The 26,293-nt window shown below is 53.1% G+C and overlaps 1 protein-coding gene and 1 pseudogene across 2 annotated transcripts; one reads left to right on the top strand and one right to left on the bottom strand.

Moving 5' to 3' along the window:
• Positions 1–1,875: 1,875 nt before the first annotated feature.
• On the bottom strand, positions 1,876–4,965 carry LOC143695963 (class II histocompatibility antigen, B-L beta chain-like; annotated as a pseudogene). Its single transcript, XR_013185423.1, has 5 exons — positions 4,821–4,965; positions 4,074–4,342; positions 2,845–3,129; positions 2,154–2,260; positions 1,876–2,053 (listed from the first exon to the last, which is right to left on the bottom strand). The product of XR_013185423.1 is annotated as a class II histocompatibility antigen, B-L beta chain-like (transcript).
• Positions 4,966–23,235: 18,270 nt separating this feature from the next.
• LOC143691894 (class II histocompatibility antigen, B-L beta chain-like) lies at positions 23,236–26,135 on the top strand. The gene is made up of 4 exons (XM_077191075.1): positions 23,236–23,374; positions 23,851–24,120; positions 25,292–25,672; positions 26,041–26,135. The coding sequence occupies exons 1-4, from the start codon at positions 23,290–23,292 to the stop codon at positions 26,133–26,135; spliced, it is 831 nt and encodes a 276-aa protein (XP_077047190.1). The 5' UTR covers positions 23,236–23,289.
• The last annotated feature ends 158 nt before the right edge of the window (positions 26,136–26,293 follow it).

Genomic DNA, 26,293 nt, shown 5'->3' with positions numbered 1-26,293 from the left:
GGGGTGAGCACCTTGGGTTTTGTGAGAAATGAGCCCCACTCTTTAGAATTTTTGAAAGTTTAATAAGGAATAATAAGGGACAAATCAGTAACAGCGCTGGGTGTTGGCGATGGCCAGAGGCACACTGGTTAACCACAGCAACTCTTCTTGTCTAGTTTCTCCATTGTATTGTTCAAATACATATTCATAATGATTGTACAGATTCAAACATTTCTTTGAACTCGTTTACATGTTCCAGGAATTCTTTAGGTTGGTTTGACCCCCAACTCGCCTTTTTAGAGCACGTGCAGGAATCGTGGATTGCTGTTTTGAGGGTTGTGTGTCACTGCCTCACAAGGGCCCCTGTTCTGTGGTTTCAGCAGGTGACAGTTATTGACAGTGGAAGGGTCAGTGGCAGGGGCCTCATCACATCCCTTCCTTAAATGTTATCTGACCAGGCAGATGCTTTTAGCTATTTCCACAAGTACTTTAAATGAACATTAGCTCTTTCACAAATATCTCTGAGTTATTATTGTCAGTTAGTTACAAAAATAAAAGCATTAGTTATTATTTCACAACTACAGCTACTTCTGCAAAAGTTAACATTCTAATGCACAACACATGGCATCCATTTGAATATTTTGCAAAAGCCAAAACTATAATGTATGTTTTTCACACAGTCCACAAACTCAAATATCATCCATAAATGATGTTCTGAGGATATGAGCTACACAGGGGCCAGGGCATTGGCCACAAAAAGCTGACAAATTATACTGTAGCAAAAGCAGTGAAAAGTGATTACAAACTGTACTCTATCAAAATTGTTGTGATTAAGAATATTTTGCAGAAGTCAATACATCATAGCAAAAGCCAACACTACCTAGTTATTTATAACAAACCCAGGGCAGGTTTTTCCCTTGCATGGAGCACCTGGGCCTTCCCCGGGCCCCTTCTGCCCTCCTGCAGAGCCGGTGGCATTTTCCAGCACACACAGTTTGTAACCAAGAGCCGGGTGCAGCCGAGAAGGCTCCAAGCGCCTCCTTCCAGGCTGACTCTGCAGGTGCCGAGGCTGCTCTGGGCTCTGCCAGGGCTCTGCTGGGGCTCAGCTCTGGGCCAGGCTGGGCCCGCTCTCCCCTCACATTGCTCCGGGCAGCTGAGTCACGGCGGGAGAGGGAAGGGACACGTCAGGGGAGTTGAGGTTTGAGAGAGTTTGTATTCCAAAAACTGCCATAACAAACAGGCTGTCCTAACTACCATAACCAACTACCTCTGCTAACTACCATAACTAACTACCTGTACTAACTACCATAACTAACTACCTGTGCTAACTACCATAACTAACTAGTTGTCCTAACCACTGTAACTGAAAGCTGTCCTTTGATGAGGGAGGGGTCGATGCCCGTGGATCCCGCCGTGCCCCGGTGCGGGATGAGCTCCGTGCCCTGCTCCAGGTCCAGCCCCCGTTGGAGGATCCACGCTGGATAATCCCGGGTGACCCCCAGGGTCAGAGCCCCCGCGTTGGGAACACACCTGGCTGGGGGCTCCACATCTTCCTGGCTCCCCGCGTGGACACCTGGGTGAAGGCCGGAGGATCTCCGCTGCTTCTCTGGTTTCTGCTCCTCTCCTCATCTCCCCATCCTCTTCCTCCCGCCTCTCCTCCCCCGGTTCAATCGCTCCTCCAGCTCCTCCTCGTTCCTCATCCCGCCTCTTTCCCCTCTTCTCTCTCACGTCCCCCGCCCCTTCCACCTCCTCCTCCTCCTCCTCCTCCTCCTCCTCCTCCTCCCGCTCCCCCCCGGGCCCAGCCCCCACCCTTTGTCCCCCTCCCTTTGCCCAAATCCGTCCCATCACCGCCCCCCCCAAATCCCTCCCCATCGCCCCCCAATAAACGGCCCCGGGGCCAACTGGGAAGCTTTATTGGGAGCACTGGGAGCAGGCACTGGGCGGGGGCAGAGCGCCAGCGGGGCTGGGGGGACACGGGACCCCCCCAAAATCAGCGGAGCGGGGACGGAGCGGGGGGTCCCGGCCGGGCCCGAGCCCACGGGGAGGGGCTGCGGCCGCCGCCGGCTCAGGAGCTCTGTGGGCAGAGAAAAGGGGGTGACACCGGGCTGGGGGCCCCGGCGGGAGCGCACACGCTCCGCCACGGCCGGGACGCCACCCCCGGCACCCGCCCTGACCTTCTTGCGCACGTAGAAGCCGAGCCCCAGCGCCAGGAAGACGAAGCCCAAGACGAAGCCCCCGATGCCCGTCAGCATCTTGCTGCGGGCGGCGTCCGGCGGCATCTCTGGGGGGTCCGCAGGGCTCAGCACCCCCAAAACCTCTCAGGGACACCCCCAGCCCCTCCCAGCGCCCTCCCTGTGGCCCCCAGCCCAGCCACGACCCCCTGAAACCTCCCCCCGATCCCTTTTTGTCCTGGCCAGGAGCCACCAAAGCCCCTCCCGTCCCTCTCAGCATCCCACAGCCCCCTCCCAGTTGCCCCCAGCGCCCCAGGAGCCCCAAAGCCTCTCGCAGTCCCTTGGCAGCCCCAGCAGGACTCAGCCAGAGCCCTCCCAGTCTGTGCCCAGCACAACCGAGCTCATGGCGAGCCCCGCTTGGCCATGGCCGATCTCCTTCCAGCGCCTCCGGGCTCACTGTGATCCCTCCCAGTCACACCCAGCAACCCCAAACTCCCTCCCAGTCACACTCAGAACCCCCAAACTCCCTCCCAGTGCCCACCAGGAGCCCCCAACCCCATCCCACCCTCCCCAGCCTCCCCCAAACCCCTTCCCAGCCCTTGCCCAGTCCCAGCCCGGCTCTCTCCAGCTCCCTCCCAGTGGCTCCCAGCACAGCCCAGTGGCTCTGCCAGCGCCCCCAGGGGCTCCCCCGTACCCCAGTGCCGGCTCAGGGGCTGCTCCAGGCTGACGTGCTCCACCTGGCAGCTGTAGGTGAGCTCGCGCCGGGGCGGGGTTTCCAGCAGCACCAGCAGCTGGTAGGTCCAGTCCCCGTTGGGGACCACGTCGGTGGCCACCACGTGCTCCGAGAGCTCCTGCTGGCCCTGGAACCACCTCACCTGGATGGCAGCAGGGTAGAAATCCATCACGGAGCAGAGCAGGCGGCCGGGGCCGGGCTGGGAGCTCGAGGGGGGCACCAGTGAGATGGACACGTTGGGGGGCACTGGGAGAGAGAGAGAGAGAGAGAGAGAGAGAGCAGGGACACACTGGGATCAGCTGGGGGGCACTGGGAGAGAGAGGGGAGGGCTGGGCTGGGCTGGAGAGGGACTGGGAGGGAATGGGAATGGACTGGGAAATGGACTGAGAGGGACTGGGAATGGATTAGGAGGGACTGGGAGGGACTGGGAGGGAGTGAGAATGGACTGGGAGGGATTTTATATGAACTGTGAGGGAGTGGGATAGACTGGGAATGGACTGAGAGGGACTTGGGTGGAACTGAGAGAGGTGTGAAGGGATGTGGGGCACTGGGAGAGAGGGTGGAGATCTGAGAGTGAACTGGGAATGAACTGGGAACATACTGGGAATTGACTGGGAGAAGCTGGGTGGTACTGGGAAGGAGTGGGAGGGACTGACAGGAACTGGAATGGACTGGGAGGGACTGGGATTTATGGGGTTTGCACAGAGAGATGGGAGGAAATGGGGGGAACTGGGAGAGAGGTGGAGGTCAGAGAGTGAACTGGGAATGAACTGGGAAAAGAGTGGAAATGGACTGGGAGGGACTGGGGAGGAATTGGAGATGGCCTTGGAGGGACTGGGATGGCACTGGGAGGGATTTTGGTGGTACTGGGAGGAACTGGGAATGAAATGCGCGGCACTGGGAGGCCGAGTCCAGCGCAGGGCACTCCGCGCTGCGGGCCTGCCTGGCAACAGATGAGTCATAAACGAGACGTGATCTGATTGGGCATTTCCGTCAGCTTTACGCGTCGCTGAAATGGACGCGCGGGGGGGCACTGGGAAGGACTGGGATGGACTGGGAGGGACAAGAGGCCCCGGGGATGGGCACAAGAAGGGCTGAGGGCTCTGGGGCGATTCCGCATGGATATTTTGAGGGGCTCCCGGTCATTGGCAGGGCAGGGCTCGAGCGGGCACGCTCTGCTCCGCGCTCACCTCGGCGCTCTGTGAGGAACGGGGTAAAATTCTTGTACCAGCACCGGCAGAACCAATCCACCGCAGTCCGTCTGTCCTCCATGAATACCGCGTTGCTGTTCCAGCGCTTGGCCAACTTCTCCCCATAGGGGGTGAACCCCACAAAATGCCCCACGTCGCTGTCGAACATTATGAACTGCTCCCGTTGTAGATGGCCCTCTGGACGTACCTCACCTTCTCCGTGCCGTTAATGAAGTAACACTCGGACTTTGTCATCCTCTGGAACACCCCTGAGTGTCCATGACACCGGTCAGGGGTTGCCCACCCACCACCCTCCCTCAGCACCCCCGGAGCTCCGGGGCCCACCCCGGATCCCCACTCCGCACCCCCTGTGCCCCACGGCCGCCACGGGACCCTCCTGCCCGCGCTGCCGCTTCCTCTTTGCCGCCCTTCCCCCATTTCCCCTTTCATATCCTCTCCCCTCCCACCTCCGGCCGCTCCCAAATCATTTTTGGGGTCCTATTTCCCCATTTTCCCACAAATTCCCCAATCCCCGGCCCCCTCCCGCTCAGTTTTGGGGTCCCCCCCTCTCCTTTTCCCCCTTCCCGAACCGCTCCCACCCCTCCCTCCCCTCCCCCCACCCCTCAGCCCCTCCCGCTCTCCCTCTGGGGGGGTCCCCTCCTCCTCCCCCTCCATTCCGGGCTCCCCCCTTCGCCCCCTTTTCCCCCTTCTCCCACCCTGTCCCAGCGCCTCCTGCCCCCCGCTCACCCGAGAGCTCCGCGCCCGCAGCCGGGGGGGCTCCCAGCACCACCAGTGCCACCAGTAGGGCCCCAGCTGCCGCCCCTCGCCCCATGGCCGGGGCCGGGCAGGGAGCAGCAGCCCCAAAGCAGCCGCGCTGCGCTGGCAGCACCAGTCCGGAGCAGGGCGGGCTCGGCAGCGCCGCGCGCTCTCATTGGCTGCCGCCACTTTTGGGCAGCGATCGGCCACGGGCTCTGCCCGGCAGCCGATGACGCAATACAACACCCGGAGATCTCATTGGCTGCGCCGCCTCCTGCCTGCGCTGCCATTGGCTGAGGCCTTTCCGGGACGCTGCAGCCCCGGGCTGGGGGTTTTTTGGGGAGGGGGAACCTTGGGGCGCTGGGCAGGTGGGAGCTCAGGTGAGCCCAGCAATGCGTGCCCAGGGGCGCGGGATCTCAGCGGTGCCTGTGGCGAGCGGTGACGCTGGCCCGATGCCAGGCACCCCCAGAGCCGCTCTGTCCCTGCCCCCGCAGCCGCACAGGGACAGAAAATGGAACCGAGGGTTCTTGGCTGGGGACAAGGACCGGGAGAGATCCCTCAGCAAATCCGGCACGGGCACAACAGACCCGGCCTGGGCACACGGAGGGAATTTATTGCCAACCAAATCACAGTAGCACAAGGAGAAGGGAAAGAAATCTCTCCAACGCCTTCCCCCCACCCAACACGGATCAGCCAGAACAGGGGTCACCAGGGCTCTGCCCAACGGGGGTCACTGGGGATCATCCAGCACAGATCCTCCCATGGGGGATGGAGCTGGAGCAGCGCACGAAGCTCTTCCCACACTCAGGACACTCGCAGGGCCTCTCCCTGGTGTGGAAGTGCTGGTGAGTGATGATCTCTGAATCCCACCTGAAGCTCCTCTGACATTCCAAGCACTCCTAGGGCCATTCCCCAGTGTGGATCTTGTGGTGCTTGCTCAGGTCAGAGGTCCCACTGAAGCTCTTCCCACATTCCCCACACTCCCAGGGCCTCTCCCCAGTGTGGATGTTCAGGTGTTCCATCAGGGTGGAGCTGTAGCTGAAACCCTTCCCACATTCCAAGCACTTGTGGGGCTTCTCCCTGCCATGAGGCTTCTCCACCAGCTCTGAGCTCTGGCTGGATCTCCGGCCGCCTTCCTGGCACAGGGGGGCTCTTTCCTCCTCACACCTCCCTGGACTGGGTTTGCAGCCCCTCCTTGTAAGGGATCTGTGGGCCTTTTCCTCCTCCTCCATCTGGCCACAGCTTGGGAATGACAGACCCTGGTTTGGGGGAAACCAAGGTGGGAGTGCCTTGGAGTAGAGGCCCCTCCTGGCCAGGTCCATCTCTAGAACTCAGCAGGAGTCTTGTGTCCATGAAAATCTCCACACATCAACATTCAGCCAGAAAAAACTCTCCCAGGAGTTCTCTATTGCTGATCTCTCCACTTTTGGGGTTCCAAAGGTGTCACAGACATCTTTCATGAAAAATCCTTTCTTAGGATTTTTCCTTATAAGAAGCTGCAGTTTCAGCAACCAAAAGTAAACAATGGTTATCTGCTGCTGTGAAATGCAACAGGTAGACCCGTGATTGGTCTCCTGTGGATGTTTGGATTTACTGGCAATGCAGAGTAAATCATGGCAGAGCTGGCTCTTTCTCTCTGTCTGAGACACAGATCTTTGTTCTTCATTCTTTTCTATTCTTAGCTTAGCTAGCTTCTGAAGAAACCTCTTCTTTTCTATTTCATTTTAGTATAGTCTTAATGTAACGTATATCATAAAATAATAAATCAAGCCTTCTGATCATGGAGTCAACATTCTTGTCTCTTCTTCATCCTGAAAACCCTTGTGACCACGGTCACAGCTCTCCACGCTGCCCGGCCCGCACAGCCCAGCTCGGTGCCAGCCCTGGAGCAGAGCAGCTTCCAGCCAGCAAGAGGCAAACGCATCTTGCCAAGAGTTAAAACACACCAGAGAGGGAAGATGGCATTAATGTGTGCATAAAGGCCTTGGAATTCACAGCTCTCTGAGAGAGATTTGGGGCTCTCGGCTGGACAGAGATGATCCTGCTCTGTGCTGGGCTCAAAGGCAGGGAACACGCCCTGCCGCTGCTGCTTGGCGGGGTCTCCGCAGGCCCAGGCAGATGCCAAAGCTGCTCTCACAGTCTTCTCCCTTGCCACGCCCCTCTGCCAAGTGCCAGGGGCCTCAAGGACGGAAAGGAGCGCAGGGAGCCAAAGGGAGATGGCTCACTACCTCACTGGGGGCTCCTGGGGAAGCACTTTGCTTGAGAAGCAAGCCCCTCTCTTCCAAAGGCATTTCTCCAAATGCCTGCATTTCCCAGGGAACACCAACACACTCTTAAGGTTTTGGAAAAGGTTTTGGAAAAATCCAAACTCTTTATTAAGGGAAAGCAAAGCAAAGGGTTGAGCTGGGAGACAAAAAAAGCGGATGGGCAGGCTCTGAGAGCTGGAGGGAGGGAGCTGCCAACAGGGAGAGAGATGGCAGGAGCTCCTGGAGCTTGCCACAGGCTCAGCTCTGAGCAGCTAGAGCTGTGCCTGGAGCTGCAGCTGGTGCATCCTGCTCTGCAGCTGCTCCCATCTGCAACGGGAGCTGGAGATGGCCGAGGGATGCCGGTACATCTGATCCAGCAGACGCAAGAAGTCCTGCAGATCTTCTTTGGAAGGTCAGCTGAATGAGTACGCTGATGCAGGATGGGCTGTCATCTTCTCTCAGGGCTTGAAGAGCTGGAAGAGAGAGGAACAGAGCCACGGTCAGAGGCCAGATGGAGGGAATCCAAGGAAAGCCTCCTGCCAGGCCCATCCCAGCCGGCTCTTGCCAGGGCTTCGGCCGGAAGGTGTTGGTCACGGATCGCCCACGTTTCGCTGGCAGCTCTGCGGGCTGTGCCCCCGCCGCCCCTCGCCCGCACAGGGAGCAGAGCCCTCCGCAGCCCGGGCACGGATTGTAGCTGCGGGGCCGGCATGTGCAGCTGCCCCCGGCGATGCTCGCTGCCCCGCGGCTGCCCTGACTCACCCTCGCTGATGACCTGGAGCTCCTCCTTCTGCCCCGTGACGAGCACTCCGGCCAGCCCTGGCAAGACAGAGCCCGTGTCGGCCCCGGGCGGCACAGCTGCCCGGCACGGGCGCTGCCAGCCCTGCGGCCGCACGCCCTCCTGCCCGGGCAGGGCTCCTGCCGGCCCCTGCCGCGCGCTGCCGCCCGAGGGCTCGGCTGGCTGCGGGAGGGCGGCGGCAGCGCCGAGGGCGGGCGGGGCTGCAGCGGCCCGGGCGCGGCTCCCGCTGTAGCCGGGGCAGCAGCCGGGCCGGGGCAGGGAGGGGCGCTGGGCTCGGGGCTCACCGATGATCCCGACGGCCGCCTGGCGCACGGGCCTCTGTGGGCTCCGGCAGGGCCCAGCGCAGGTGCTCGGCCGCTTGGCTCTCGTCCTGCAGCAGCTGCGGGGAGCACCGACAGGGAAGGCTCGGTGCGGCCTCTGCCCCTCGGCCGGGCGCTCCCTGCGCCCAGCAGCGGCCGAGCCGGCCCGCACGGCCCGGGGCAGGGAGCGGCGTGGGGGGCGCAGGCTGGCGGGCCCGGCTGCGGCGCCGGGCGGGGGCAGAGCTGCCGGCCCCCCGCACCGAGCACCGGGGGCAGGGGGGCTTCTCCAGCCTGCGGCTGGGGCTCCCGGGCTGTCCTTACCAGGCGCTCGGCGAACTGCATCCGCTGCCCCTTCATCAGCAGCTGCTCGAGGTCACTCCTCAGGAAGCGTGCCGCACGAAGCAGGGCTTCGCCAGAGGCCTGGAGAGCAGCAGAGAGCCGCAGGTGGCACCCGAGCCCAGGGCACGGGACCCGTGACCCTGTGCCAAGGCCAGGTGAGGCTGGAGCCCGCCAGGCGCCAGGGCGGCCCAGCCCCCTGCCAGGGATGTGGCCGCATCACACAAAACCTCACCTTGGCCACATGCAGGTTCTCATCGTGCCAGTGCAAGAAGAGAGGGAGCAGGCTCTGGCTCACGATTGTCATGGGAGGATTTTCCCCCTCTTCCTCTACCAGCTCCATCACCTTCCAGAAGAGCTGAATGGAGAGCAGCTGCACGTGGCTGTTGTCCTGGAAGGGTAGGAAAAGTCCCAAGCACCAGCTACTGCAGGCCCATTGGGCCAAAAGCCCAAATCTCTACACACAGAGCACAAAGGTTGCAGGCAGCGTCCAGTGCCCTTGGCTGGGGGCACCGAGCCTTACGTTCTCAAAGTGTTGCAGGAGGGGCTCAGCCAGCTTCAGGGCGGTGACGCTGGGTGGCTTGAGGTCTTTGTCCTGGAGCATATCCCTGAGCGCACACAGGGTCATCCAGACCATCTCTGCATCTGGATCAGCCAGCTGCTGCAGCAGGTGTTGATACAGGCCGCGTATTCCTCCGGCCTGTGTGCAAGACGGGGCTGTGCTGTGAAGCCGTGCCTGGCCGCAGCACCAACAGCCGCTTGGGCCACTGGGGCAGCTGAAGGGGGAGGCAGGAGAGCTGGGAGCAGCTGCCTCTGCTGCCAAAGGCCAGCCAAGCCCAGAGGTCTGCATTGCCCAGCCACACGATGCTGCCAGCGCGGATTCAGCCACCGCCCCCTTCTCACCACGAGGGCTCCTTGCTGAGCACCACAAGGCCTCGGAGCGCCAGGCGCAGCCCGTCCCTGCACTGGCTGGGCAGGTGCCTGGATACCACCGCCAGGGCACTGGGACCGTGTTTGCTCAAGTCCAGTCTGTGCGGCTGCGTGGCGCCGGGTGACAGAGCCCCGGTGCCCTGAGGGGCAGGGAGGGAGCGTGGCAGAGGCGCAGGAAACAGAGGGGCCCGAGGCTCCCGCAGCTCTCCGCCTGTCTGGCAGAGCCCGCTGGACAGGCTGTACAGGGCCAGGGGCCCCACGGGCCGGTGAGCACTGGACTCTCAAGGCACTTGTGCCCCGTACCTGTCACACGTTGGGGTGCAGTACAGCAGGCTCATCACCACGAGATCAGGGTGTTCTTCAGTCAGGGCCAGAATTTCCATTTGCAGCCCGGCGTCCACGGTGACACAGGACGCCAGGCTCTGAAGAATGCCCCTCACCATGGCTAGCACCTGGAGGAGGCGGCATGGGGAAGACTTGGAGTGCTGTCCAAGGGAGCAACTTCCCCAGCTTGCCCAAAGAAGTGCTTGCCTTCCCACCCCACTGTGATGGCCTCAAAGGCTGAGGGGAGCCAGCGGACGGAGCTTGAGGGGCCATGTGATCCTAGGAGGACTTCAGCCCTGGTCCCAGGCTGCTTACCTGCTGCAGAGAAGCAGCACCCTGCTGGAAAAACTCCCCTGTCAGGTCGGCAGAAGAATTGCAGCACACAATATGCTTGAACAACAAATCTCAACGTTTATTGATAGCTCACACATATTTATATTGGTGTTAATGTGGCTTATACATATTGCAAAGCTGAGCTCATTATTGCTTAAAACACACATGAATCAACCACACCTACTTCTATGCTCTAATGATTATTTTCTTTCTATGTTTACATTCCTGTGGCTATTCTACCTAGGCTATCTTCATTTTTCTGGCAAAAGATTTTCTCCCCCATCTTCATGTTGCAGCAAGGTCACCATGACTCTTGTCAGTGATTGGACACTGACTACTTAATCCCCAGCTTGTTTCCCTTAACCTTATGTAACGGTATCATATCAAAGTGGCCTTTCTCAGCTAGCCAGTTATCCACAAAGCTCTCCACACCAGGGGGTTATCCTCAGGAAAGGTGAACAATGGTTTTGCAGGAAAGAGCCACCTCCTTGCGTCTTAAGAAGGAGCAATCTAATTTTGTCCCAAGAAGCTGCATGCTGCTCAGAAAATGATTAGCAGACATGTTTTCTGTGCCTTAAGGAAGCCTTTCTGTGGTGCACATGTATTTTCCACTCTATTTCCCACCTGCTGTCTGACATTTAGTTTGCAGACCCCTGGGGACAAGAACACACTCTGGTTTTGGGTGTTTGCATCAGATAGTGCAAGGGAGGGGTCTAGTCTTTGATTATCAGTCACAGGTGCTGCAGAAACATAGGTACATAAATACCTAAAAAAAAAACACCCTAAAAAATTTTTTTAAAAAAAGAATAAAAACAAAATAAAAATATAAAAAATTAAAAATATAAAAAGAATAAAAATTATAAATAAATAAAAATAAATAAAAATAAAATTAGAATAAATAAATAAAAATAATAATAAAAAATTTAAAAAATAAAAATAAAATTAAAATAATTTAAAATTTAAAATAAAAATAAAAGTAAATTAAAAATGAAAAAATAAATTTAAAACATTTTAAGAATCAGACTTTATTCTGAGGATAAAAAACAAGGTTATCAAAGAGACTGACTAAAGAGATGCATTTTATGACTCCATCTGCCCTAATCTGAAGCAAAATCATTACTTCCTCCAGAAGCTCTTGCATTTAGACATTTGTCTCTAAGATCTGTTTCTCTGGATATCAGTTCCAGAATGCAGAACGTCCTGGGGCCACTTGGTGGAAGCACAAGATGGGTTTGTAATGTAGATTTTCACATCTTCAGTTAAGATGTATTTTTAAAATCTTAGTATGCTTATCTTTACTCTCTAGCTTGACAGAAAAAGTCAAAAGCTTTGACCCAGAAACATAAGTTCAACATTAAAAGGCTTAACAGAAATGTCAGTGCAGGAGATCAGAATAGCAGGACAATACTGGAAGGATGTGCTGCAGACACAGGTCTGAGAGTAGCCCTCAGGAGTAAATTTCTGCAGCATCAAATAATTGTTGTCTTTTCCTGTAGCATCCCAAGGGTCTATCTGCAATATCAGTCCATGAGCACAAGAGCTGTGGTAGAGCAAAGCAGTACAGTTCAAGGACCTGTCATCCCTAGTGATCATTTGTGCCACCTAGGGCTAGGCTGGTAATCTTATTTCAAAGTCTGATTGTGCAAACTAGGACAGGGGATGCTGCAGTCATAGTCTTTGCCTGACTGTTGGGTTTGCTGGTGTGCAGCTTCCAAGGGGGTTTCCCTGAGGAAGATCCAGCTGGGGTCAGGCAAAGCACAAACTAAAGCACTTCAAAAGTAAGCAGGGAGGAGGTTTGTGTCAGAAAAGTATTGATGTTACAAAATCAATTGCTAAGGAAGGTGAACCCTCATTCTGATAGTTGTTTTAGTTCTTTTCCTGGCACACTGTAAGAAAAGTATTTTATTTCATGTGTTTTAGGGCTGTGTAGGGGGCTATTCAGTTGATGTGGTAGCTGAAACTGCAGCTATTTCTCAAAAGCCTTTTCAATGTTGCTGCATGCAGCATGCTGCCTGCTTTGACTGAGCCTCTGGAGCTGTCTCAGCTTCTTTTATGCTGCTGCGGGTTCTTCCGCTCAGGCTTTCCTCAGATTCAGGAAAAACCTGTCCCTGCTGCCACGTGTGTGAAAGGGTAAAACCCTTGGCAGCTCTTGACAGCCTCCCAGCCCTTGTCACACGGATTGAACAGCCTGTGAAGGCTTACAGGTACAATTCTGCACTGGAGGCTGAGGTGCAATTACAGGATGAGTGGAAGTGATAACCTAAAGACTGTGGTCATAAATTGCTCTGGAAACATGGTCATACCACTATGATCGAAAAAACTTCTTTGGAGAAAGCCCACAATATTTATTAAAACTTCTTTCAGGAACTGCACACTCGATGCAGTTGGCTAGAGCATGTTGCTGAATTTGGACATGATTTAGCATTATCAGTGGATATTTCATTACTTTGATGTTTAATTCACTCATCAGTGTTGTTTAGAAAATAGCATGGACTGAGCAGAAAAGTCAGATTTTTGTTTCCAAGCAGTGATCTGTGCAGTGATGAGCTGTGTCTCTTTAGTTATTCAGATGTTTGCTGGGTGAGACTGCCATGCCAACCTCCTGCTCTGCTTAGGGGTGCAGATCTGAAGTGCCATGTTATACTCAAATGAGCAAATGCTGCCATCATATCACAGGATTAGTCAAAGGAAATATTCACAGCTACTTTATACTTTGTAGATTTGCAAGCTGCTTTTTATGCAGGGTTCCCTGTTACTGCCAGGGCAGGGAGATGGGTGCCCTTAGAAACTTTTCCTGATTGCCTGCTTGGTCTGACTTCTGACTGGATTTGTTAACTCTCAAGCAAGATGTCACTGCTCTGTTATTTTGTCATGGTGTTTGTAAAAGCTGTAGCTCTGAACCTTGTACAGCTGACTGCAGTACAAGCAGAGCAAAAGAAATTGCCCATGCCTCAAGCAATCTATGGACTACATGTAAAACAGAATGTCCCTTGAGTCTCTAAATATGAAAATGAAATTGCAAGTTTAGAGGTTGGAGATTAAAAAGAATAGATTGTCTGATACAAGAATTCCATGCGTAACATTTCCATAAAAAGAACTGATAGAATTTGAAAGTGTGTTTTATTCTAGCAATACAAGTTTTTGTCTAGGTGTTCTTTTATGAGCACCAATTACTTTCATATCCTGTGCTTGACATTGGAAAATCTTAAATCTAAAAAGTTAATAATTTTTCCACAAGGCTTAACTGAATTCTGGTTGTAGAAGCTGAAGGAAGTAGGAGGGATGAGAAGAGTCAAATATAGAGCATTTCACAAGGAATTATCTCATCGATTTATTCACTAGTTCCCTCTCTGGTCCTTCCTTCTCTCCCTCTACCCCATATCTCCAGTGCTCCACTGAGCTCAGCTGGATCAAAAGGCAGATTTCACTGAAGAACAGGGAGATGATCAGAGGAAGTTCTTGTTGAATGGGCTTGAAAACATTCAAGAGTGCTACGCAGCTGAGACTGAAAACAATTGCTTTGGGCTATCTGTGCTTCACCTTGGCTTGGCTGCTGCAAAATCCCCCAGCTGGACTGGGTGCAGTGACCCTGCTGCTGTGGGCTGAAGCCATTGCACTAAAGAAGCCAGAGGGGCTCTGATGGGCTGTCTGCACTCCAGCAATTCCCTCGTATCTGCCTGTAGGAAAGGATGCTGCAGTTACTTTCTGGTATTTTTAGGCAAGAAGGATCAGTCAATATTTTAGCATTGCCCACTGTAGTGCTGTGCATTTGCATTTCACGAGTGGTTTGGAACTTGTTTAAATGAAACTACCCCACAAATTTTGCTTCCATAGCTGCAAGGTTTTTTTAAGAAACTGGACTTTATCTCTGGAGTGTGACAGGGCTGGTTCTTGTCTGATTGGGCAGGGAGTAAAAGAGGGAGATTGTTGTCATTTCAAAAAAAATATACATATAGTTTGGAATTCCAAAGCAGGATGGTTTTAATGGCATTCCTTGCCAGGACCAAGGCTCTAAGATCAAAATTATCTATCCACCCATGTCTTTTTAATAGCAAATTATAACCATTTTAATTCCTGTCTGAGCATTGATTAGATGTGGTAAAAAGTGAAGTGACAGCCTCCTGCCTCCTAAACACTGGCAGAATGTGCAGTCACAACATTCCCATAGGATTTGTCTCTAGAACCCTTCAAGATGAACTGGAACGAGTGGCTTTCCACACACTCAACAATATGCAAATGCTGACTTTGCAAGCAGACGCAGCTGTTTATAAGCAGAAATACAGAACAAACTTCAAAAACATTTTAATAGCCATATTTCAGTATCCCAAGTGACTCCCAATTAGGCCTAGAAAGAGGTGACCAGATGTGGCATTTGCAAATGCTGCAAGCTGATGTTTGCTGGGCACTTTGAAAATCTGCTCTGATACAATCTGAGAACTTTTCTTTACTCACCTCTACCTGCCAAGGATTGTGGGTTGTTTTGCTTTTCACAGGCTCTGTTTTTCACTTACCTCTATGATAGTTGAGTCTTAAAAGTAGTGCAGAAAACTTAGTAATAAACATTACTGAGAAAATAATGGAAACTAGTTGCTTACTGTACAAATAGACTCGAGGACTGGGAGCCAGCTAAAAAGGTTTAGATTTTAGTATTTGAAATAGATTAGTGATTTAAATTAATGGGGATTCTGACTAAAATCTTCAGCTTTGGAAATCTTTGTTTGGATTCTCTCAGATTTTAATATTCTGTGATTAGAACATCTGGAAAACTGGTTCCTCAGGTGGGATGCAGAAATGTAAAGGAAGTTAATATATCCTCTTTGGCAATAATGAACCTGCCAGCAGTGGGGATGCTCTTAGTGACCATGTTTTCCAGGAGTGGAGGGAGAAATATGTTCTCTCTTATCCTGTTACTAAGACCATTTCCTTGCCCACATTTGCAGAGTACACATAAGGTCAGGCAGATTGCTATTCACTGAGCAGAATAAAATGTGCAGTTAAATAAATAAAATCTGTAAGTGAATTTTTATACTGGCTGGATAAACAAGATGAAGTTGATTTATGCAACAAAGGATTCATGCTCAGTCAGATCAGCATTTGTCATATGCAGTTTCCTTCTCAGTTGCCTGCATCAGGAGAAAAGCCATCCATGGGGACTCCTCTTTATCCAAGGGCTCAGCAGTGTGCTCTGAAAGCTCTTACACCAAAGACCTATGGAGAGAGAGCAGAGGTCATTGCAGTAGATTGCCAATAAAATACCCAGCTGAGTATTCCTGACATTTGAGACCACGAGCTTTTCCTGGCCCCTGAGATGGGGAGGGCTGGTGAGGGGCTCAGAGGCAGAGGATGATTCTCCCTGGGGCTGCTCCTCCTTGCAGCACTGATTGTGCGCCCGGGAGCCCAGGTTAAGGGCTTGGCAGAGCTTTGCTGGTCTGAGCTCAGTGTTTGGGCCAGGCTCAGCCCAGGCTGTGGGGCTGTGCTGTGGACTCTGAAGTGACTCCTGTACAGACAGTGTCCCTGGGAAAATGGGCACAGAAACAAGGGAGAGCAGGACTGAACCCCAGCCTCAGCCTTTAGGTGTCTTTAGAGTCTTCTTGTGTTTGATAGTTAGCTTGTAATCTTTTAAACACTGTGCTTTAAGTAAAAGTCAATTTTATTGAAGAGGGAAGAAATAAAGACTTTTTAAAAGTATTCTCTTGTGATCCCAAATCTTCTAGAAGATCAATTTCTGAAGGCAGAAGTTTGCCTGCAATTATTGTGCTGCACGGAATTTTCACACAAAGACATTTATATGGACTTTTCCTTCAAATACAAAGAAATAAATTATGTAAGTAAATTACTTGGATCACTAAGACATGTCAGTTAAGATGATTCACAAAGATTAATCTATTGCTCCAAAACACCAAGCAGCCAATTAAAATTTGCATTCAGCTATAAGCTGTTGAGAAATTAAAATTTAGCAATCCTAATTCTGTGGCTAGTTCAGCCAGAAAATAATCAAACAATAAAGACTTTGTCACAACCATCATTATGTTAAAACAAATAAACAAGAACTTTTCTTTAGCACTTTTTTCCCCAGCATCCCTCAAAGTGGGGGAAAAAATACAGGACTGTAAGCTTAAGCAGTAATTAGCTCAACAGATACCTCAAGGAAATACACTGGGCCAATTTTCAGCAGTTTCCTTCCAGTGGAAAGAATATTCCTTTAATGTTAAAGCAAAATGGACCATGTCTATTTAGTGGAAAGACAACAGTGCTACATATTTTAGCTGAACAGAGATGAGTATGTTGTCTACTGATGTAAATAACTTTTACTTGTCTGGTTTGATAAGGGTGAAAAAAAGAAATTATTATGTTATGTTGGATGTAAATGAAATTCAGAATTGGATTAGAAGTGAACTGAAAATACAGACTGGCTTCATGGAAAATACAGAGATTTTGGATATTCCCATTGGATGTGGAATGAAAATGAGTGACACTCCTCTTAGAAAAAATAAGTAAAAAGTAAGCTCTGCCTCAGTCTGAAAGGTTTCCCGATGGTCACACTTCATACAAATGCCAGGTCACTCTTCATACAAATTTTAGAGTCTAGACATGAAGAAGTTCTTTTAAAATCACTAAGGTTGCATGTACCTAAAATCTGAAAGAAGAACTCCCTCAGCCAGGTTAGGTGATCAGTGATAGGACCAAGGGAATGGCCTGAAGTTGTGTCAGGGGAGTTTGGCTTGGATCTTAGAACAAGGTTCTTGACCAGAGGGTGGCTGGGCACTGGAACAGGCACAGAGAAGTGGGTGCAGCACCAAGCCTGGCAGAATTCAAGAAGCCATTTGGACAAAACTCTCATGTTATGGTTCTTGGGGATGGTGCTGAGCAGGGCCCCGAGCTGGACTGGACAATCCTTGCAACTCAGGATGTTCCATGATTCTGTGGTTTGGAAAAGTCTGTATAAATGTGCAACTTGCTGCACTGTTTGTTAAGCATGAACCCCCATCAAGTTCTAGGAACAAAAGCTCTTTTATGGGATCAGTGCTTTTTGCTTTGGACATAAAGGCTTCCGCTCTTTAAGGAACAGCAGGAGTCCATTATTTTGCAGCAGTATTTTTATCCTACTTAACAGTGCATGTTTCAGATCATGCTTGAGATGTCAGTGCAGCTGCCTTTGGTGGTGTGTCTGTGTGTGAGGTGAAGTGACACGGCTGCGGCTGTGACTCGGTTCCCTGTGTCAGACACCCGGGGCACTCACGGGCTCTGCAGCTTGAGGGGGTGTGGGAAGGAAAGCCAGTGCTTGTGTTACTGCTGAAGGGGCTGCCCCAGAGTGGTCAGGAGCTCCCTGCATTTTGCCAGGGCTTCACACTTCATGCCATGGAGGTCTCTGAAATTTTCCTGTATGGAGCAAGCTGCAGCACTTAACTAATTTCCCCGATACTCTCATTGTTTTCTGATGCTGAAACACACTCGAGAGCAATGGTGCATTCCTGCCCTTGCGCATTAGTGGGGACTTCTCTTGCCACCTCAAGCTCTCAGATTTGAGCAGGTGGTAGTTTACACTCAAGATTACAATTACAACTTTTTGCAAATGAATGTTGTGTTTTGGGTTGGGGTTTCTTTTTGCCACTTCACAGCAACTAAGTGTTCTCATTTTATGAGGACTATCTTTATAACAAATGGCCTTTTCTTTCTTTCCTTATATGACAGCCTCTTCAATCTCAGGTGTGCTCCCCTCTGCCCACAAAAAAACTTAATACAAAATTTTCTGTTTAGATCCCCAACACATACATAATCATGGGAGCTGCCACCATCTACAAGTTTATGTCTTCTGCAATGGTGCAGTTAATTGTTATAGACAGATTGGATATTTTCTGCAGGTCAGGAGAAGGTATTTGAATCTATTCTCCTAGTGGGTGTCTCTAAAGGAGAACATTGTCTCCTTGAACTGAGACTTTGCAATGAAATTTTTTTTCCTAGCATTTAATTGCCAAATGAAGCTATGCTGGATTTTCCTACATCAATTATTTCCAGTCACATTTAAATGGGAAAAGAACTTTTTGTTCGGTCACTGGCTCAGTTGAGTTTCTGTTTTTACTTGTATATTTTGGATGTGTGTGTGTAATATTCTCAAATTTGTGTACATCTAGAAACCTTTACCAAAGGTCATTCCTATGTTTCTCAAAATCCACTGTGTATTTTTTATTTCACGGGGATTTATCTCCTCCATTGAAAAAACATTTTAATTCTAGCTTGGAAAACTCACTGCACAAATCAAAATCAATTCCAGCTTCTGTAACAGTTGGCCAGTGTAGGCAGAAAATGGCATATGAAGTGGGAGAATACTGACTAAAGAAAACTAATGATGTTATCCCCTTGTAAAATACTCTGATGTGTTTTTCAAAGTGGGGCGATATTGGCTGGGGTGAAAATAAATTTTCAAAATATTTTTTCTCTCACTTTTCCTTATTTCCTGCTTAAAAAGAAAAACATTAAGGAAGCTGAGAAGAAAAGGATGATTTTCAAGGAAAATACTGTCTTCTTATTTCAAAACAGTATATTCCTTCCAGAGCCTGAGAATTACATGTTTTAGAAACATATTACACTTCCCAGAATTTTTGACCAACACTGACAATATGTTTTCGTTGCCTTGTTTGGCAGATGAACTAAAAATGTCTTCCTCAAAGTGCTCTGATGCAAAGAGCAGCGTGAGGAACCAAGCCAGGAGTCACTTGCTTCTCTTTTCCAAAATATGTAGGGGTTTGATGGTTTTTTTCTTCTTTTTTTCCTTCTTTTTCTTCTGAACAGAGGGTTGAAGTGGGCTAGCCCCACTTCTGTTGTTAGCAAAGGTTTCTAGATTATTTCTCTGCATTTCCATCCTGCCGAGTATGACCTTACTGATCTTCTATGGAACTGTGAGTAGGGATTCTCTCCTGTCACTATTTCCCTTATTTTTAAGGTATTCCTATCAATTGAAACCATTGTACAGGATTCAATGTTGATTATGGAAAAATGCTGTATGAGCAGGGTGAATACATTTTTTGTTTTGGCCAAAGGTCTTTGTTTTCCTTCTCTAAAAAGGGCACTTTCAAATACAATACATCCTCCCATGCAGATACATTTTATTTGACAGTTCCTCCCTCACCTGTTCATAGCAGAATTCACCCTCTGCTTCTCACTTATTTGGGTTGCAGAGATGAAGGTAGGGGCTGTGTCATTCTATCGATGGCTGAGTGATGGATTAAGAGGGGTTATTCTTTCTGCTTTGACTGTTTTGGATATAAAGGAGATGATTCACTTTGAATTGGCTTCCCCTTGAGACAAAGTAGAGAAAGAGCAAGAGCTGTAACGTCTTCCTGCTGCCCCAGGAGCTGGTGAGGCATGCAAGAGTGAGAAGGTCTGTTTCAAGACCAGGTAATAAATTCAGTATTACAAGACTGGATGCATTAGGGGATCACTTGAACAATTCATTCCTTGCTCTTTTCCTGGGGTGATGCACAGACTTGTATTCTCCTTAGTCATGGTGGATTTCAGCTCAGTTCATCTCCAAGTCAAATAATAAAAATGTGACAGCTTGCAAAAGTCTTTAGCATCCAAATCACTTTTTTGAGAATAAATCCTGTTGATGTCTCCTCAAGAAAAAAAGATTTGAAGCAGATTAAATGTCCTGGGAAATTTTTGCGAAATACTGTTTGAGCTTCCAACCAATTCTCCAAAGACTTCTGAGATAGATTGGGGCTATTAGAAAACTTGTGTGTTTGTGCCAAAGACTGTTTTTCCTCCCTCAGAACTGTTGCCGTCATTTCACAGTGAGCAGGAAACTTGCAGCTTGTAGGATTTAGATATCACTTATTTTCAGGTGAAAGAATTTTGTATATTCTTTTTGGTGTTTTTTGGATTCATGCTGCTACAGAAGCTCGCATGTTTTTACCAAAGGTACTGTTGCGATCAAAGCTCTTATTTGGCCTTCAAGTGGAGCAGGAAGATGTTATCCAGGCATTTAAAAGTAAAAACTATTTCTAAGTGTACATATGTGTATAAATAGTATTATTTTTCCTCTGAAAGTACATGGATTGACAGTCAATATTTATTATTCTGTTCTTGAACTTTGTGTACATACACATAATTCCCGTTATCATTAATTCCAATCGGGAGCCCTGCCCGGGCAGGAGGGCGTGCGGCCGCAGGGCTGGCAGCGCCCGTGCCGGGCAGCTGTGCCGCCCGGGGCCGACACGGGCTCTGTCTTGCCAGGGCTGGCCGGAGTGCTCGTCACGGGGCAGAAGGAGGAGCTCCAGGTCATCAGCGAGGGTGAGTCAGGGCAGCCGCGGGGCAGCGAGCATCGCCGGGGGCAGCTGCACATGCCGGCCCCACAGCTACAATCCGTGCCCGGGCTGCGGAGGGCTCTGCTCCCTGTGCGGGCGAGGGGCGGCGGGGGCACAGCCCGCAGAGCTGCCAGCGAAACGTGGGCGATCCGTGACCAACACCTTCCGGCCGAAGCCCTGGCAAGAGCCGGCTGGGATGGCCCTGGCAGGAGGCTTTCCTTGGATTCCCTCCATCTGGCCTCTGACCGTGGCTCTGTTCCTCTCTCTTCCAGCTCTTCAAGCCCTGAGAGAAGATGACAGCCCATCCTGCATCAGCGTACTCATTCAGCTGACCTTCCAAAGAAGATCTGCAGGACTTCTTGTGTCTGCTGGATCAGATGTACCGGCATCCCTCGGCCATCTCCAGCTCCCATTGCAGATGGGAGCAGCTGCAGAGCAGGATGCACCAGCTGCAGCTCCAGGCACAGCTCTAGCTGCTCAGAGCTGAGCCTGTGGCAAGCTCCAGGAGCTCCTGCCATCTCTCTCCCTGTTGGCAGCTCCCTCCCTCCAGCTCTCAGAGCCTGCCCATCCGCTTTTTTTGTCTCCCAGCTCACCCCTTTGCTTTGCTTTCCCTTAATAAAGAGTTTGAATTTTTCCAAACCCTTAAGAGTGTGTTGGTGTTCCCTGGGAAATGCAGGCATTTGGAGAAATGCCTTTGGAAGAGAGGGGCTTGCTTCTCAAGCAAAGTGCTTCCCCAGGAGCCCCCAGTGAGGTAGTGAGCCGTCTCCCTTTGGCTCCCTGCGCTCCTTTCCATCCTTGAGGCCCCTGGCACTTGGCAGAGGGGCCTGGCAAGGGAGAAGACTGTGAGAGCAGCTTTGGCATCTGCCTGGGCCTGCGGAGACCCCGCCAAGCAGCAGCGGCAGGGCGTGTTCCCTGCCTTTGAGCCCAGCACAGAGCAGGATCATCTCTGTCCAGCCGAGAGCCCCAAATCTCTCTCAGAGAGCTGTGAATTCCAAGGCCTTTATGCACACATTAATGCCATCTTCCCTCTCTGGTGTGTTTTAACTCTTGGCAAGATGCGTTTGCCTCTTGCTGGCTGGAAGCTGTTCTGCTCCAGGGCCGGCACCGAGCTGGGCTGTGCGGGCCGGGCACTGTGGAGAGCTGTGACCGTGGTCACAAGGGTTTTCAGGATGAAGAAGAGATGAGAATGTTGACTCCATGATCAGAAGGCTTGATTTATTATTTTATGATATACGTTACATTAAGACTATACTAAAATGAAATAGAAAAGAAGAGGTTTCTTCAGAAGCTAGCTAAGCTAAGAATAGAAAAGAATGAAGAACAAAGATCTGTGTCTCAGACAGAGAGCAAGAGCCAGCTCTGCCATGAGTGGTCAGGAAATCCAAACACCCACAGGAGACCAATCACGGGTCTACCTGTTGCATTCCACAGCAGCAGATAACCATTGTTTACTTTTGGTTGCTGAAACTGCAGCTTCTAACAAGGAAAAATCCTAAGAGTGGATTTTTCATGAAAGATGTCTGTGACACCTTTGGAACCCCCAAAGTGGACAGATCAGCAATAGAGAACTCCTGGGAGAGTTTTTTCTGGCTGAATGTTGATATCTGGAGATTTTCATGGACACAAGACTCCTGCTGAGTTCTAGAGATGGACCTGGCCAGGAGGAGCCTCTACTCCAAGGCACTCCCACCTTGGTGTCCCCAAACCAGGGTTTGTCATTCCCAAGCTGTGGCCGGATGGAGGAGGAGGAAAAGGCCCAGAGATCCCTCATGAGGAGGGGCTGCAAACCCAGCCCAGGGAGGTGTGAGGCGGAAAGAGCCCCCCTGAGCCAGGAAGGCAGCCGGAGATCCAGCCAGAGCTCAGAGCTGGTGGAGAAGCCTCATGGCAGGGAGAAGCCCCACAAGTGCTTGGAATGTGGGAAGGGTTTCAGCTACAGCTCCACCCTGATGGAACACCTGAACAACCACCCTGGGGAGAGGCCCTGGGAGTGTGGGGAATGTGGGAAAAGCTTCAGTGGGACCTCTGACCTGAGCAAGCACCACAAGATCCACACTGGGGAATGGCCCTAGGAGTGCTTGGAATGTCAGAGGAGCTTCAGGTGGCATTCAGAGATCGTCACTCACCAGCACTTCCACACCAGGGAGAGGCCCTGCGAGTGTCCCGAGTGTGGGAAGAGCTTCGTGCGCTGCTGCAGCTCCATCCCCCATGGGAGGATCTGTGCTGGATGATCCCCAGTGACCCCCGTTGGGCAGAGCCCTGGTAACCCCTGTTCTGGCTGATCCGTGTTGGGTGGGGGGAAGGTGTTGGAGAGATTTCTTTCCCTTATCCGTGTGCTGCTGTGATTTGGTTGGTAATAAATTCCCTCCGTGTGCCCAGGCCGGGTCTGTTGTGCCCGTGCGGGATTTGCTGAGGGATCTCTCCCGGTCCTTGCCCCCAGCCAGGAACCCTCGGTTCCATTTTCTGTCCCTGTGCGGCTGCGGGGGCAGGGACAGAGCGGCTCTGGGGGTGCCTGGCATCGGGCCAGCGTCACCGCTCGCCACGGGCACCGCTGAGATCCCGCGCCCCTGGGCACGCATTGCTGGGCTCACCTGAGCTCCCACCTGCCCAGCGCCCCAAGGTTCCCCCTCCCCAAAAAACCCCCAGCCCGAGGCTGCAGCGGCCCGGAAAGGCCTCAGCCAATGGCAGCGCAGGCAGGAGGCGGTGCAGCCAATGAGATCTCGGGGCGTTGTATTGCGTCATCGGTTGCCGGGCAGAGCCCGTGGCCGATCGCTGCCCAAAAGTGGCGGCAGCCAATGAGAGCGCGCGGCGCTGCCGAGCCCGCCCTGCTCCGGACTGGTGCTGCCAGCGCAGCGCGGCTGCTTTGGGGCTGCTGCTCCCTGCCCGGCCCCGGCCATGGGGCGAGGGGCGGCAGCTGGGGCCCTACTGGTGGCACTGGTGGTGCTGGGAGCCCCCGCGGCTGCGGGCGCGGAGCTCTCGGGTGAGCGGGGGGCGGGAGGCGCTGGGACAGGGTGGGAGAAGGGGGAAAAGGGGGCGAAGGGGGGAGCCCGGAATGGAGGGGGAGGAGGAGGGGAACCCCCAAAGGGAGAGCGGGAGGGGCTGAGGGGTGGGGGGAGGGGAGGGAGGGGTGGGAGCGGTTCGGGAAGGGGGAAAAGGAGAGGGGGGACCCCAAAACTGAGCCCGAGGGCGCCGGGGATTGGGGAATTTGTGGGAAAATGGGGAAATAGGACCCCAAAAATGATTTGGGAACGGCCGGAGGTGGGAGGGGAGAGGATATGAAAGGGGAAATGGAGGAAGGGCGGCAAAGAGGAAGCGGCAGCGCGGGCAGGAGGGTCCCGTGTCGGCCGTGGGGCACAGGGGGTGCGGAGTGGGGATCCGGGGTGGGCCCCGGAGCTCCGGGGGTGCTGAGGGAGGGTGGTGGGTGGGCAACCCCTGACCGGTGTCATGGACACTCAGGGGTGTTCCAGAGGATGACAAAGTCCGAGTGTTACTTCATTAACGGCACGGAGAAGGTGAGGTACGTCCAGAGGGCCATCTACAACCGGGAGCAGTTCATAATGTTCGACAGCGACGTGGGGCATTTTGTGGGGTTCACCCCCTATGGGGAGAAGTTGGCCAAGCGCTGGAACAGTAACGCGGTATTCATGGAGGACAGACGGACTGCGGTGGATTGGTTCTGCCGGTGCTGGTACAAGAATTTTACCCCGTTCCTCACAGAGCGCCGAGGTGAGCGCGGAGCAGAGCGTGCCCGCTCGAGCCCTGCCCTGCCAATGACCGGGAGCCCCTCAAAATATCCATGCGGAATCGCCCCAGAGCCCTCAGCCCTTCTTGTGCCCATCCCCGGGGCCTCTTGTCCCTCCCAGTCCATCCCAGTCCTTCCCAGTGCCCCCCCGCGCGTCCATTTCAGCGACGCGTAAAGCTGACGGAAATGCCCAATCAGATCACGTCTCCTTTATGACTCATCTGTTGCCAGGCAGGCCCGCAGCGCGGAGTGCCCTGCGCTGGACTCGGCCTCCCAGTGCCGCGCATTTCATTCCCAGTTCCTCCCAGTACCACCAAAATCCCTCCCAGTGCCATCCCAGTCCCTCCAAGGCCATCTCCAATTCCTCCCCAGTCCCTCCCAGTCCATTTCCACTCTTTTCCCAGTTCATTCCCAGTTCACTCTCTGACCTCCACCTCTCTCCCAGTTCCCCCCATTTCCTCCCATCTCTCTGTGCAAACCCCATAAATCCCAGTCCCTCCCAGTCCATTCCAGTTCCTGTCAGTCCCTCCCACTCCTTCCCAGTACCACCCAGCTTCTCCCAGTCAATTCCCAGTATGTTCCCAGTTCATTCCCAGTTCACTCTCAGATCTCCACCCTCTCTCCCAGTGCCCCACATCCCCTCACACCTCTCTCAGTTCCACCCAAGTCCCTCTCAGTCCATTCCCAGTCTATCCCACTCCCTCCCAGTTCATATAAAATCCCTCCCAGTCCATTCTCACTCCCTCCCAGTCCCTCCCAGTCCATCCCAATCCATTCCCAGTCCCTCTCAGTCCATTTCCCAGTCCATTTCCAGTTACTCCGAGTCCCTCCCAGGCCTTCCCAGTTCCACCCAGCCTCTCCAAGTCGATTACCAGTCTATTCCCACTTCAGTCTCAGTTCACTTCCAGACCACCACCCTCACTCCCAGTGCCCCTCTATCCCTTCTAACCTCTCTCAGTGCCACTCAATTCCCTCCCAGTGTATTCCTAGTCCCTCCCAGTCCCTCCTAATCCATTCCCAGACCCTCCCCGTCCATTCCCAGTCCATTCCCATTCCCTCCCAGTCCCTCTCCAGCCCAGCCCAGCCCTCCCCTCTCTCTCCCAGTGCCCCCCAGCTGATCCCAGTGTGTCCCCGCTCTCTCTCTCTCTCTCCCAGTGGCCCCCAGCGTGTCCATCTCGCTGGTGCCCCCCTCGAGCTCCCAGCCCGGCCCCGGCCGCCTGCTCTGCTCCGTGATGGATTTCTACCCTGCTGCCATCCAGGTGAGGTGGTTCCAGGGCCAGCAGGAGCTCTCGGAGCACGTGGTGGCCACCGACGTGGTCCCCAACGGGGACTGGACCTACCAGCTGCTGGTGCTGCTGGAAACGCCGCCCCGGCGCGGGCTCACCTACAGCTGCCAGGTGGAGCACGTCAGCCTGGAGCAGCCCCTGAGCCGGCACTGGGGTACGGGGGAGCCCCTGGGGGCGCTGGCAGAGCCACTGGGCTGTGCTGGGAGCCACTGGGAGGGAGCTGGAGAGAGCCGGGCTGGGACTGGGAGAGGCCCTGGGGACTGGGCAAGGGCTGGGAAGGGGTTTGGGGGATGCTGGGGAGGGTGGGATGGGGATGAGGGGGTTCCTGGTGGGCACTGGGAGGGAGTTTGGGGGCGCTGGGTGTGACTGGGAGGGAGTTTGGGGGTTCTGGGTGTGACTGGGAGGGATCGCAGTGAGCCCGGAGGCGGTGGAAGGAGATCGGCCATGGCAAAGCTTCCCAGTTTGCCCCGGGGCCGTGTATTGGGGGCGATGGGGGGGCTGGGCCCGGGGAGGGGGAAAGATGCGGAGCAGGAGGGAGGGGTCGCTGCCGGCGGATCCCGCCTTGCCCCGGTGCGGGCCGAGCTCTGTGCGCCGCTCCTGCTCCATCCGCCCTGGAAGGATCCACGCTGGACAATCCCGGGTCACCCGTGCTGGCCGCACACCCCGCTGGGGACGCTGCATCTTCCTGGCTGCCCCCGTTGAGGCCGGGATGAAGGCCGGAGGGTCCGCGCTGCTTCTTTGGTTCCGGCTCCTCTTCCTCATCTCCCGCTCCTCTTCCTCCTGCCCCTCCTCCCCCGCGGTTCCATCGCTCCTCCCCCTTCCTCATCCCGCCTACTTCCCCTCGTCTCTCTCACGTCCCCCGCTCCTTCCT

The sequence above is a fragment of the Agelaius phoeniceus genome, chromosome 27, assembly GCF_051311805.1.
Source record: "Agelaius phoeniceus isolate bAgePho1 chromosome 27, bAgePho1.hap1, whole genome shotgun sequence".
NCBI classification, from domain to species: domain Eukaryota; kingdom Metazoa; phylum Chordata; class Aves; order Passeriformes; family Icteridae; genus Agelaius; species Agelaius phoeniceus.
The sequence above is the reverse complement of the archived record's forward strand: the minus strand, read 5'-3'. Positions and strand labels throughout refer to the sequence as shown.

Bases quoted from the DNA above. Each gene is read 5' to 3' on its own strand.
- LOC143691894 (XM_077191075.1), top strand. From the start codon at position 23,290: ATGGGGCGAGGGGCGGCAGCTGGGGCCCTACTGGTGGCACTGGTGGTG. The intron at 23,375-23,850 runs GTGAGCGGGGGG...ATGGACACTCAG, and splicing joins TGCGGGCGCGGAGCTCTCGG to GGGTGTTCCAGAGGATGACA. The intron at 25,673-26,040 runs GCCCTGGGGACT...CCGCCCTGGAAG, and splicing joins CCGGGCTGGGACTGGGAGAG to GATCCACGCTGGACAATCCC.